Source organism: Aythya ferina, assembly GCF_964211825.1.
Source record: "Aythya ferina genome assembly, chromosome: 1".
Classification (NCBI taxonomy): Eukaryota; Metazoa; Chordata; class Aves; order Anseriformes; family Anatidae; genus Aythya; species Aythya ferina.
This window is the reverse complement of record NC_140296.1, coordinates 78,620,866-78,635,571: the sequence shown is the minus strand read 5'-3', so window position 1 is coordinate 78,635,571 and position 14,706 is coordinate 78,620,866. Positions and strand designations below refer to the sequence as shown.

Here is a 14,706-nt window from a genome sequence, read left to right as displayed (position 1 = left end):
GATGCCAGGGAGAAAAATAGCATTTGGAAGTGTTTTCTGGAGGAGTTAGAGATGTGTGCAAAGGAAGTATATTCCACTGTGTCGCTCTGGTTATCCATCTATAACTATATCACAAAACTGCAAGACCTTGAGTGCTAGCTCACCACCCAAGTAGAAAAATATATGGATTTTATTTTAAAATGCAACACATTCATTGATAGAAGTACCAGCAATTTCAAAATGGTGTTTAATTAAGTGTATAGAGAAAACAATAATGTGTGTGAGTGTGCATATATCTACAGCCACATTATTTTAATATATAATAATGCATGTTATTTCTGTTGCTATTAAAATTAATGTTAAACCCGTGGTAAAATTACCACAGGTTTATTTAATTACCACCAGCCTAAAAAGACTGGTTTGCTTAGACCCTGTGGATAAGCAATAAATATTTAAGACCAAAAATTCACTGTATTTGCAAAAGCATTTTACTTTTTTTTTTTTTTTTTTTTTTTTTACACAAATGAGGACGCACGCAGTAGCAGTGGGTAAGATTAAAAAACACGGACTGTAGATCATAATACTTTTGTCACATTATCCACCTCCTAAGTGGCAATAAAGAAACTTACTAAACATTATTCTTCTCTAATTGGTAATTGTCTGCTTTCTGTTATTTTTGAAATTTCCATTGCTGGCTATAGTTAGAATATGAACAGTTTAGATGAGCTGCTAATCAGATTTAGTACAGTAATTCCTGCAGAATTTGTGACTGTCTTAGGTACTAACCTACTATCTACCTGAAGCAATGGTTCTCTGTGGCTCAAAACCACATTCTTCTAATAACTTTCTACTTCTAGTGCCACGGTGTTTCGGCATGGTTCTGGAAAAGTCTGACTGCTCAGACAAGGTGGACTTCATCTTGTTAAGGAGATTTGCATCATGGAGAATTTGATTCAAAAGCACAACTCTGATTTTTGTACAAATTTAGTACAAATGCAAAGTTTTCTAAATCAGGAAACCTATCCTGAACTAAGACTGGATTAAAACTAATCCAACAAAAAAAAGGCTTGTTACAGTCTGGATCTAGTTTTCTGACTTGGTTCAATAGTGTAACTCCTGCTCAGAGGAGGGAGAATGACAGATGGATGAGACAAAGTAGGAACAAGCTCCCACTGGGCTCAAAGGGAACTGGGCTCAAAAGTACTTTCTTTTGACAGTACCTCTGGCTTCTGCCAACTTCAGCTGTCCATAAGACAGCAGCCTGACTGAAACCAGCTCAGTTCATTATGTCAGCAGATACACAAATTATCTTGGATGTATCCATTTCTCAGAGATCTCAAAGACCCCACAGCTGTTGTCTGCTGTTGAGATCCACCATGTGCTGCAGGGAAGGGGAAGCCTTCAAAAGCTCTGACCCCAGGCACCTTTCACAGCAATTTCAGTCTTCCTGCCATAACAGGGAGACAAACTAGGAGATCTGGCTTTTCTGCCTGCCCCTGAGCTGCTGACACTGCAGTCCTCTGAATGTTTGCCAAAGCTGGGTATTTTTCCAATTATCTCAAGACTGACATCAAACTCACCAGATGGACACCCTGTCTGGTGAATGGCTGTCTCCAGAGTTTGAAGATAAATAAATTCGTTCAGAGTTTATGGTTGTCTCTTATAACCATGGGAATGGCTGGGCTGCACCTGATATAGCTACATTCACAGAATCACACAGAATCAGACCTCTCAAGCAGATTGGTCTCAGCAGTGGACCAACTAGTTTCCTTGTACCACAGATGCATCTGCTTCAGCCCAGTAAACTCCAGAAAGGGCTGTCCACATTTTACCTAGGGTTTTGTGAAATGTAAAGCTGAATTCACTGTACTATTTCAAACAGATAAGGGGGAAAAGAAAGTGTTTTCTAGAAACAAAACAGTATCATTGAAAAATAAGAAGCTTCCTCACATCTGAAAATCAGGTTGACTAAGAAAGCAGAATGCTTTCCTTTACATGCTGGTTTAAAGACAGAGAAAATAGGTAGAAACACAGTTCAGATAACCCTTAGCACAGTGGACAAATGTTTGCAAGAAGCCAGCAACAACTGTAGGAAGCATATTAGCACTGAGAGAATATAAGTTAGTCAGGGAGCACAGAAAGGTAAAGCAAGGATAGTGTTGTGAAGTTCAGCACAGTGAAGCATAGTCTGTATTGGTGCTTTGCTTGGATTGATTCATTCATCCTTATTTGACAAATGAACCAGCACAGCTATGCACCAAGCTTATACAAACTGTCCTTCATTTGAAGTAACACTAGAGATTTTTACTTCTAGCAGGACAAAAATTATTTGAGCACCAAAAATAGTTATTACCTAGTTCACTTTGTCCATATACTGCCAAACAGAAAGCCTCTGTCAGCTGCTGAGAGCACCAAAGAGCTGAGGCAAGAATCTTATCCTGAACAAGCTAAATCCATTCATCACAAGAGGAAATTTTGCTGGGATCAAATGCAATTAGGTTATTTTGGTGTGCCTATCCTATCAGCTCTATTACTTACTTGCACATGTGCCATCTGGCATGAGCATGTACCCGTTGAGACAATAGCACTTGTAGCTGCCATGTGTATTCATGCATCTGTGTTCACAGGGACGTGGTTTCAGTCCACATTCATTCAGATCTGCAGAATTCATTGGAATTAGAATACTGCTGGGTTTATATACATATATCCATACATATAGGCTGATAATATTGCTTAATGCCTTTAATTCCCCACAGTATAACAACCTGGATTGAAAACAAGCCAACCCCTTGCAAGATGAGAATTTAGCAGACCATCTGGCTGAAAGAGTGCTAGGAAAACTAACACAGAGACTTCTACACCTGAAAAAGTAATGCAAACTCTGACCCCATCTGGCAGCTTGTTAGGAAGGAGTGGAGGGGTGGAAAGAGAATTGTAGTTGCTGTATTTTTCTGGATTTCTCTGATTCTAGCTGGATATTTCAGCCCTCCAGCTGACCTCTGTACTAGAAAGAGTAAAACTTTATCTGCAGCTGATTTGCTGTTCCTAGTCTAAAGTGAAACAAACAAACAAACAAACAATATATATATATAATTATTTTTTTTTCCCCTAAGCTACACATTGGCACCAAGGTTATCAGGGCAGGGACATAGCCAATATGAAACACAAAATATAAAAAGAGTCACGTGACATTAAGAATAAAAGTACAAAACCCTCAAATTCTCAAAATCCAGAGAACAAAAGCATCCTAAGTCCTTTTTGCAGTCCAGGATTTAAAAGGCTTTGCAAGACACTAAGTTGATTTCAAATTCTCAATAGCTTTATTTCCTTGGTAGAAAACCAGAATCCTAAAAAGCTCAATTTATGTGGTATAGGTATCACTATTGTTAATGGTATTGGTTCTGTAACAAGGGAACAGCATCTGTGTTTGTGACTTCTGACTGACACCTCTACCTCTTATATTTTGACACCTGATTAGCAAACAGAACTCATTAACAGAATACACCAGCACATGTGGCCCACTCAACAGGTGCTTAACAGCACATGGCCAATAATATAATTTCAGTGAAGACAACTCTCCTAGCACTTAGCTTGCAGAACTCCAGTTTTAATGGGAGAAGCAGCTGTTCTCATAGCTATGCACCCTGCAGACCAGAAAAAAAAAAAAAAAAAAAAAAAAAAAAAACTCCAGACCATTCAAAGCATAAACTTTGTGCTAGTTATAGATGTGTGTGGAAGTATTTGTTACAGCTCAGTTCAGGGAAGAAAAAGAGGGTTGCACTCTGCTATTTAAATATAGAGTCTGTTTGAAAAATGACGACATATCAACTTGCAAATCACATTGGGCTTTCTCTGCTACTGAGCCTCCACTGAAAAACCAAGATTCTCGTAACAAAGAAACTAGAGGTGAAAAAAGAAGTCATTCCACTTAGACCATACATTCTGAAAAGTGCTTAGCTACACCTATATTGCACAATGCACAGTAATGCAGAGATAACATACACAGCTCTAAAGGAGAACCTATGGAGATAACGCTAGTTTAGCTCAGACTCAGTGGCAGACTAATAGAGTCCCCTTATCGCTGTTATTTTAGTTAGCTCATGTTGAGCTTGCTCAGCCTGGCATTCTGGTGTAAGGTCAGACCAAGGCTGTATCTGCCTGTAAATTAAAGAGGCTCTGAGCTACTGGAACATGAACACCTATATGGCAATACTACTGAAATAGCTCCTGGGCATTTCTGGCTTGTGCCTTGCTAAGAAACGTTGCTAAAAATTTCCTGGCCTTACTTCATAAGATCACAGAATCACACAGAATTTCTAGGTTGGAAGAGACCTCAAGATCATCGAGTCCAACCTCTGACCTAACACTAACAGTCCCCACTAAACCATATCCCTAAGCTCTATGTCTAAACGTCTTTTAAAGACTTCCAGGGATGGTGACTCCACCACTTCCCTGGGCAGCCTGTTCCAATGCCTAACAACCCTTTCGGTAAAGAAGTTCTTCCTAACATCTAACCTAAAACTCCCCTGGCGCAACTTTAGCCCATTCCCCCTCGTCCCGTCACCAGGCACGTGGGAGAACAGGCCAACCCCCACCTCACTACAGCCTCCTTTAAGGTACCTGTAGAGGGCAATAAGGTCGCCCCTGAGCCTCCTTTTCTCCAGGCTGAACAAGCCCAGCTCCCTCAGCCACTCCTCGTAGGACTTGTTCTCCAGGCCCCTCACCATCTTCGTCGCCCTTCTCTGGACCCAAAGTAGATAGAACAGCCCAGGGAGCTACAGGGCAATTTGTACATGCAGGTGTATACAGAGCTTCCATGAAGCCTTAGACTTTGAATCTACTGCAAGTGCACAGAACTGATCTGCTCGCCTACGGAGGGCATAGCAAATCCAGCTGGAGTTACTGCACAAAAAACAAGCGGGGGGCTTCTCTGTTGTCTTTTGGTAAAGTTGCTAAACCATGTTGGAGGTTAATCTTGTGGGTTTAGAGGCTGAGGCTGCACTGGTAACCATGGATTTGTTATACACTACCAAGGCTGCTGTTTGTTCTCTAGGAATATCAAGGGGCTGACTTCTTTCCCGGTATAAACAGTGCAAAAGATGGAGCTTTCCAAATACTTAACATTATAGCTTTATACCATATTGCTTGAAAGATATTGTGTAGTAAGAGGGTTGTTCTGACTCACTAAGAATTCTCTTATTTTTCAATGTCAATGTAACATTTTTAAGCAAAGACTGCAGGTGCTTAGGAAGGTAGCATCAATAGACCCATCCATTCATGTGGCTCTCATTCCATACTTCACTCATCTGCTGTGCAGTAGAAAGGCCTCTCCATGAAGCGATCTGCTCCTTTCATCAAAAATCATACAAAGATCATATACTGGAACAACAACAAAAGCTGAGGCGTCACCAGGGTGTTGGTGGAAATATTTCAATGTCTAACTGCAAACTTATGCAGGTAAAGTGGTGCATTCAAAGTTTCTAAGTATGTAATTGTAAAGAATTCTGTGTTCTCAAAAAAAAAAAAAAAAAAAAAGTCTGCATATGCAAACAGATGGCATTGGCCCGGGCAGCTTGAGAAATAACACATCGAGCATGTAATTGCCTGTCTTTCTGAGGAGGTTAGTTAAGTAAATAGCATGGGTTTTTAGTTAAAAAAAAAATAACATGGGTTCCAGATTTGACTTCTGGCTCTTCCTTTCCTATATAATCTCTCCGTGCCTTAATCCTCTGACTATAAACGAGACAGTTTGCCCTTGTCACCCGTCTGCAGGAGATACATGATATAGGATCAAACTCCTGTTTGCTGAAGGAGGCTTACAGTTTGCATCTCCAGTATCCCTGGCAGGAGCCTTAAACACTAAGCTCTGCTATGTAAATAAGAAAAGATCTTGTTCTACTATTTTGGAAAATGACACAATTCTTAATACATAACAAGAAGACAGAACATCAGCAGTCTGGTTTCTAGAGTTATATTCCCATGAGCACAAACCTTGATTACAGGTTTTCCCTGTAAATCCAGGAAAACATTTGCATTTGTTTGGTCCCATGCACTCGCCATACTTGCAGCCATGTCCACAGATAGCTGGGGGAATTAGGCAGAGAAAGAAGAGAGAGGGAAAAAAAAAAAAAAAAGTTAGAATATTCTATTTGAGAACTATTTCCCTGTTTATTTATTGCAGAAGTTCAACATCTTCCATACCTCTACCTCTAGTTTGAGCATGGTAGCTACTGATCAGTGCATTATTTCTGCTGGAGAAAAGGTTTGCTAGCATGCATTACATGAACACGTGCTTTTCCTAGTTTATAAAGACCTGGAAAAGAAGGGGCTCCTTCTAGCACCCTCCCAAATGCTCCTTTCTGCCATGGTTACAACTTACATTTAGTTTTGTACTCTGCTTTTTTCCTATTTTCAGGAAGCCATATGTGAGAAGCAGCTAGCCAGCAGCTTGATTTTCTATACTTGGAGCAGGGAAGAGGGAACAGCACTCTACTGCAGCCACAGAAGACCCTAAAGTGGTTTTCTGCTCTTGGATCTCCTCTCTTACAGCTGAGAACATGTCCATTTCATGGTGGAATACCCAGAGTACATCTGTCAAATCAGACTATTGTCCTTACCACACATCCCCATATTTACAATTGCATCAGATTTACAATGACTTGAAAGGGCTGGGCTTAACCTGGATGCATTAAAGAGTAGAAGTTTTCTAACTCTCATCATTAGTCAGAAATTAAATGCTAGCTCTTATAATGCTAGCATTATAATTCATTATAATTAAAGATTAATCCTTGATCTTTAATACTTCCTAAAGTCAATGTGATGATCAAAATGAGTGTTATCTGGAAAAATCAAACTGAACATGCATTTAAAGTAGTACTAGCTCTAGAAGAACAGCAAAAGAGTATGCACCAGTATGGGCATCCAAACTACCTCGTGTAATTAATCTGCTTTCTAAACTGCAGGAAATAGGAAAATCATAGTTACTATATTAAAATTACTATATTAAAATTCATAATCAAAATTCATCCTGCTGAATTCAAGCATATTCTCCTACATTTAAAAGATTCATTCAGAAGCACTAAACCACTGGCTCTGCAGATTAGCCGTAGTTCAACATTGTCCCTTTCCCTGAAAGTGAAGTGGCATAATGTAAGATTGGTTGAGTATTAACACTGAAACAGAGTACAGCACTGCATCTAGATTTTCAATGCAGTTGTACATTGCTGTTGTTTTAGTGAAATCTGCCAAAGAACCACCTTAAAAAACTATGAAAACTGGTTTCTAGTAAGAGGGTAACCTTTTGCTTTAGAAGAGACCAACTTAATTCCACTAGCTCAAAGTTACATTTGCCGGTTCTCCCTCTACCTATTCTTTTGCACCAAAATGAATGTACTGTTAAACAATGCAGAAATATTAGTAAGTGTATTGTTCACTTCTTTCTTTTTGTAAACTGGTATGCTACATATACAGAGCAGAGACATTTTGGCACCTTTCTGTTTAAGGCATCAGTCAGCAGTGAATAACTCCAAACCTCTACTCAAATTCACTAGATATACAATGCCAAACTCCAGGGCAACGGGTGCAACATCTGAGAAAGATTCCTAAAATACATATTTTAGGATTTTGTTGTGCTTTGCCCAAGTAGAGCTAGAGGACAATTCCGTATCACCTTCTCCTTGGGATCTGTAGATCTGTAACAAATTAGAAATTTCTCAAGAGTCATTTATTTTTTTATGAAGCCAACAATCCACAGACCAGAATGCTGACCAGCTACCTGAGCTCAAGCCAGGTGCATTTATTGCTTGGGTTTTGTTTGTATTTTTAGAAAGTTAAAGTTTCCTGGTTCTCACAGGCTGTGTAGTTTTGAAGACAAAGGATACCAACTGATTTCATGGGTCCATATGTAGCACCAGAAAATGCTGCATTTTTGGCATTTATTTGACAGCTGTAACAGCACAGGCACTGGCAAGTTCCAATCTCAGCCAGGGTATGCAGGAGGTTAGCACAGATGGCCACTTCTGGACCTAAGAGTTTTTAAATCTGTGTTTTATGTTTGCTGTTATTTACCTAAAGCTCTGCTTTTTAAAGGAGATGTTCTCTCCAGCATGTTTTTTTTTCATTCTCCCACCCAAGTGATAAGAGACTTCACTCCCTCACGAGCTTTCCTTCTGTAACTTCTGGCAGATTCACATCAAGTCCTTTTATTAGCACCAAGTACACAGCTATGGAGAGGAAACAAGCACAAGCTGTTAGCATTACCTTCACAGTGGCCCTTATTGTTTTTTTTCCAGCCATAACAGCAATCCGTCCGAGAACCATAGCGACACACCCCAGGCTGGCTCACAGTCACCAGCTGCCCATGAACTCTTGAGCTGCATAAGAAAGGATAAACACTAGCTCCAGCAGGCAGATACACTTCAATCCATTTCTCCCTATATTTCTTTGTGCATTTTCCTCATGTTTTATCCACTGTCAGGCATTTTCATCTCAATGACCTCAAAGCATTCAACAGTCCCTTGGCAGGAATACAAAGTTGCATTGGTTGGAGAAAGGGGTGATAGGAGCATCTCACCTGCAATAAAACAACCCTGCAACATAAATAACATAAATCCTTTCTAATGAGAAACATGGCAAAGAAAAAAAAACAGGTCCTCTGCTAGAATGAGTCTTTTTAATCTCAGTGAAGTCAGTGGGAATACTGCAGCTTGCATCAGAGGAAAAATCAGGACTGGATATATGCTGCCATACCTGCTCAGCTCTGTTGCTCTGGATGACAAATTATTCAGCAGAAAAGCACCTTTCTAAACATCAGTCATCCCCACAGATCCAGTGCCTTGCGGGCTTTCAGCCACTGTGTAAGTGCACATTGATTAGATAAGTGCAGATACTCCTAGGCATTCAGGTTGCACAGGACTCCCTGATCGTACAAATGTTAATTTAATCTGCCAGTACAGCCAGGTGGTTCAAAGTTACTGCGTGGATAAGAGCTGCAAGTGTTGGCAGCCCTGCAATGTTAGCTGTCAAAGTCATACATCTGATGGAAATCTACAACTGTCCATGAATTTCAAGCTTAGTCTATGCAGCACAGGGTGCTGTGACCCTAATTACCTTCCTCCTCCGCTTGCTATTACTTCAGTTGTCTATATCCTCCTGTACTTATCTGTAAGGGCTGCACTCTCACCGGAAGCGTTACTGCAAACATCACTAATGCATACTATTAAAAAAGTAAATATATACAAAGGTACAAGATGTTACTTCAGAGTTGCCTTTAGTGTGTGTTCTGCTTGCATCCCCAAAAAGACCCCTGAATTCAACTGGATAGTGCTATGACTCCCCTGGAAGGTTAAAATGCCTAAAGCTCAGAGGAAATAGAATCTTATTACTTTCCAAGAGATGCTCATTTCCACAGGAAGACAAGCTAATTTAGTAATTTTTCATTTAATAATTCAGTTCAGAATCAAGTACATGAAAGCGTCTTTACAATTTATATAATACCCACAGGGTTTTGGTACAAACTTCTCTAAAAACTGGAAGATCTTCCATAATACTGAGAACAAAATGAACATAGCTGAACTTTACAGACACTGCCACGGACAAGGTTTTTCTCTTGTTCTGACTTCCAAAACAAGCACCAGGCTAAAGCCTACCTTTGGCAGTGGGAAAGGTAAACTGGATCACTGAGAGCCCACCCAGATACCAAATTCTGTGAGCGAAACCAGTTTTGTTAGATTAGTCCTTCCATTGCTGTCAGGGCTTCAGCATTTTGTACAAATGAAAGAAATAGGGTAGACCCTGTCAGGGCAAGCAGATGCTTTCAAGGAGAATGTCAATATGAGTTTGCTGGACATTACTGGGAGAAGAAATGCAAACTAGAGGTGTCTGATCCCTCCCTAAATGGTATTTGTGTAGGAGTTTACCTATAGTACCTAGAAGCCTAAATGAGATTGCTGTGCTTGGCACTATCCACTCAGCATGAGAAAAATGCCTGGCCTCAAATAACTTGTAGCTTCAATTTGTGAATGAAGAAGAACTGTGCATGTCATCTGCAAGACCTTCATTTCTAGTGAAGGTCTCTGTCCTCAGACTCAGAAGCTGGTGCAAAAGGCAGCAAGTGGCTTACAGAGTGCTGAAGCAGCAGAGAAGTAACTGATTTGTGTGGCTATGACATTGCTGACACTAGTAGGATGGCATTTAACAAAGTACATTGAAGATGAATTATAAAAATTTCTACAATAAGCCAGGGCCTCATTAGTTAGGATGACAAAGAAAGAGCTGGCCATGCTAGCTATCACAAGATCCTTGTGAGCCACAAGCACAGGTATTAAAAAAATAAAAGGTGGGACCTTTGGATATTTCAGTCAAAATTCCAGTCGCAATAGGAAAGTTTTACTGCTGCTGTATCATGATATATTATGTACAGCTCTCAACATCCATCCAACAAACATCTACATGTTTGACAGCTCAAAATCAGAGAGAGAAAAGCTTGTTAAGAGAGAAACTACTATAAAATCAATTTGTTCTTGTGCTACTTTCCCTTGTGGCTTTGAGTTTGGCATAAGATTAAGAACACAGCCATGCACAAGCTTGAGAGTCTTGAAGAGTACTGAAGAATTAGGAGGACAATTCTTATCTAATTTTCAGAAGATATGGAGCCTTTCACAAACTTAGAAAGCTGTGATGCTGCCTGTAACGATACAAGCAGGTCTGAATGAAGTCATGTCCCATATTTTTATTCATCTGCTACTGAAACAAATTGTTCCTCTACGAAGTAATATGAAAAGCTTGAATTTTATCTCAAAAATAAGTTAGATTAATGCACAGCAAAGCAATCAGATGCTGGCCAGGCCAAGGCAGATATATAACTCCATACCTACAGTGACGTGAGCAGCAGACAAAAAAAACAATTGGGTGATGTGAGGGCAGACCTTAAATTACTGTATGTTATCTTTGACCTCTTGTAGTGGTTTACTTAATTTGATATAAAAAGAGAAAACTTAAGTATTTATAACAAAACACATTTAAAAAGTTTGCTTGCTCTACTGATCAAGTGGCTAGAGACATCTTCCAGTTAATCTAGGTTGATTGATATGGTAGGACTGATACCCTCAATTGCTTAAACACACACCTGCAAAGGAAAATATTACAAGTGCAATAACTGGTGAAAGAGGGAATAAAGCACACCTGGATGCTGGAACTTATTTATTCAACTGACTCCCTCTGCCACTCCACAATATTTTTGTTGTTTCATTCTATAAAGTAAGAAAAAAGCTTTACCTTGCATCAGCTTCTCAAAATTAATTTCCAACCATGGACCAATACAAGCTACTGTCTGCATTACCAATGGGTAACCAAAATTTTCATATGTGGTAACTGGGCAGATGGCTGTGCTGCACTGTAATCCTCATTAGCAGCCATTATACCAGTAATGACTAAAGTAAACAGAAGTAAAAATCCCAACAATGAAAAAAGGGACCTGTCACGTTCTCCTGAGTAGTGAACGTGAGTGATCTATTCCCTGTCTGACCAGCACTATATGACATTTACAGCTGCAGAGGAAAAGTGAGCATGCCTTCAAAAGGCTGTTTTAACAAGGCAGTTAGGTAACAAAAGTCATTTATGGTTTGAGTTAAAATAAAGTTGTTTGTCTTCAGGTCCTATTAATTTTCTGTCTTTTACTAATATTTTCTGTGTAGAGGAACATTTATGAACTTTTTTTTTTTTTTTTCCTTCAAGACAGCTGCTGAATAGATTTAGTGCACTATTGCCATAAGATCTCTACAGGATACTTTTGGTCAGCTCCTGCACACACAATAGCTGCCTGCTGCTGAGAGGAAAAAAATTCTGTTGCATTCTTAGCAACTTCCACTTAACTTCAAAGACAGGATATTACCCCTTTCTTTAATTTTGCCTCTAAAAAAAACTGGACATTGTTGCTAGCTAACAGCTAGCACCAGACCTCAAATTTTGACCAACAGGTGTATTCAGAACAAAAAGATGGTTTCCTACAACTTAGCAGTTTGTAAAGAATTCCTAAAAAGTCTTTTATGACTGCATGCCGTGCAGAAATAGAAATGAACATTTTGTCAGATGACAGCACAAGCATTTTGTTTGCTTGTTTGAGTTATAAACATGTAATGGTATTAAACGAAACCAACATGCATCACATATTATCTTTTAATGACTGTCTTAGATATCCCTTTGGTCTGTTTCAGGCACTCAACAGTTCTGCTTTACTGCGAGTCCCTTCCAAAACACCAAATACAATTTAGCTTGGGTTTGCAGAAGCTCCTTTAAGTCCTCCTGTGACCACCTGACTCCTTGAAGGAAGGGCTCAAAGCAGAAAAGCTAAAGGTCCAGATGTGAAAGCCGTAAGGGACAAAAATAATCACATTTAATTCATTTTTTTCTAAACTGATTTTAGTTTCTACTGTTTCCCTGTCCCTTCTTCCTAGCTATTCAGAGACAATATTTCTTTGTTCTTTCTTTGCTCTCTTATATTAAAAATCTCTTATCATCCAAGACTTGCATCAAGATGCTTCAAATGCTCCTCTTCCCCCTTCCTCTCAAGGGGAAAGGGGGAATGACAGTCTTGGTAGAAGACAGAGATACCATCATTCAATATCAACCAGGACATGACAGGCTGTAGAACAACCTTAGGCAGGGGTTCCTGTAGGGTTTTCCAACTAACTGTGAAGCAGCATCATTATTTTTTAATAAATACATCCATCTTTGCTTCAGGTAACTCCCGGTTATGCCTTCTTACGACAGAAGACACCACTTTTGCTTTGCGGTTTTACACTTCCCAAGGTGTTAGAAATGCAAACACACAACATCTCACGAAGATGTTATCTCAAGAACACGAGCATTTAAGTGGGGCTTGGCTTTGAGAGCAAACGCGTTTTCTACAGCAGCGGGTTTGCGGTTCATATGCTTCCAGCTGCTGAAGCGCCGACGGCTCGGCAGCCCTGGACGTGCTGTAACAGCACATTGCCACTTGCTGGTTACCCCCATCCACCGTCAGACCTGACAAGAAGCAAACAAGCCCCCCAACATCTGGAGGACCATCCCTTACTGCCGTGCGTTGTCCTCCTAGCTACCCCCAGCCGGGGGCTGCCGGCGGAGGTCGGAGCCTCTCTGCCGCCGCTGTCGGGGGTCGGGGCCGATCCTTTCCCCTCTCGCTCCCCTCCCGGCCCGGCCCCGCTCACCTGCCCGCGGCGGCGAGGAGGAGGAGGGCGGCGAGGAGAAGGAGAACCAGCAGGAGCAGGGCACCCCCGGGCGCCGGCACCATGGCCCGGCGGCGGGGCGGTAGAGGCGGCGGAGGCGGGCGGGCGGCGGGACGGGGCTCATAAACCTGCCGCCGGGGGGCGGGACCGCCCGTCCCGGGACCCCCGGGCGGGGCGAAGGAGGGACGGGGCCGGGGCGGCGGGGAGGGGGTCCCGGGTCGCCTCGGTGGGGTGTCCCTGGCCCTGCCCGCACCTCCGAGGGGCGCCCCGAGGGCTGGTTTGGGTCCCGGTTGGGGGGTCTTAGGTTCCCTGGAGCTGCTGAGGTGGCTGCCCGTGGGCTCGGCTTGTTATTTAAGCGGCTACAGCTAATTAATAAGTTATTTCTTGGTAGATAGTCCTTCGGCTTTGGCGTTGCTGCTCAAGGTATTGGAAGTGCCTCAACGCGTGTATCCTAGGGTAACGCTAGGGGTTGGGGGGGATGGGTTTCGTATTAGACAGGCCTTTTTATCCAGATTAATTAAGAACTCTTTCCCTCTTGCCTTCTTGCCTTCTTTCCCTCTTTCCTTCCCTCTTTCTTTTTCTTTCTTTCCAGTGCTGGAGAAGTGTGGTAAAGTGACCAACATTTGTCAGCCAATTTCTTTTTCTTTTGGTGCAGTATTGGTAAGCTATGTTCTGTCTGCGTGGCATCCCTTGATGCTTTCCTCCCATTATAAAAGTACCCAGCACGAGAAGATGTCTTTTTTTTTTTTTTTTTTTTTCCCTTTTGATACAGATGTTCACACTGATCTACCTGCTAAACACTTTCTTGTGTTTTATTGTGTCAAAAAGTATTGGCTCTATTTCCAGTTCCCAGAGCCTAATAGGAACCATTTTCCCAGTCCCAACCCAAGATCTGGACAACTGTCCCTTCTTAAAGCGACTGTTTTTTTTTGTTTGTTTGTTTTTTTTTGTTTTTTTTTGACAAAAGGGAAAGCAGAGGAATAGGTGGCTTACCTGGCATCACCCAGGAAGTCAGTGGCATAAGAAGGAAGACAGATCTTCACACAAGGTCACTTGCCCTGGGTCATCCCATTCAATTCTGAGAGTGTCAACCAGCATTCGTTGGCAGATTAAACGGGGATGGTTGACACAGTCAACACAGCTAGCTGTCTTCAGTCCCCAGGGACTGCCTGGAATGATGAAGGAGAACATTTGTAGGCTGGCATGTTGAATTTAGCACATGTCTTTGGGCAGTTTTTTCTTCTGTCATCTTTACCGTGGGAATGGGAATGTCCAAGAAAGCTGGGATGGCAACTCTTTGCCATCTAAAATTATCTAAATTGACATTTTCTTGTGTTGTCCATCCACTACTGGTTTTAAGTGTTTGCCACGCTGTCATCCACTGCTGATTTCTTCAGACTCCTGAAACTACACATATCCCCTCTTAAAACAGATTTAAGTCATCTTAGAGAGTGAAGCAGTGGAGCCAAGTGGAACAGAGGAGAGCGTAGAACAGTTGGGTCTA

At 41.3% G+C, this 14,706-nt stretch overlaps 1 protein-coding gene across 1 annotated transcript in view; it reads right to left on the bottom strand.

Moving 5' to 3' along the window:
• The window catches only part of EGFL6 (EGF like domain multiple 6), a 45,804-nt gene extending 32,509 nt beyond the window's left edge, over positions 1-13,295 (bottom strand). Inside the window, exons 1-4 of the mRNA XM_084498230.1 lie at positions 13,185-13,295; positions 8,239-8,351; positions 5,971-6,063; positions 2,518-2,637 (exon numbers count right to left, since the gene is read on the bottom strand). Of these exons, the coding sequence (XP_084354356.1) occupies positions 2,518-2,637; positions 5,971-6,063; positions 8,239-8,351; positions 13,185-13,267 (409 nt within the window). The 5' untranslated portion in view covers positions 13,268-13,295. The remainder of the gene's footprint in view (positions 1-2,517; positions 2,638-5,970; positions 6,064-8,238; positions 8,352-13,184) is intronic.
• Between the last annotated feature and the right edge of the window lie 1,411 nt (positions 13,296-14,706).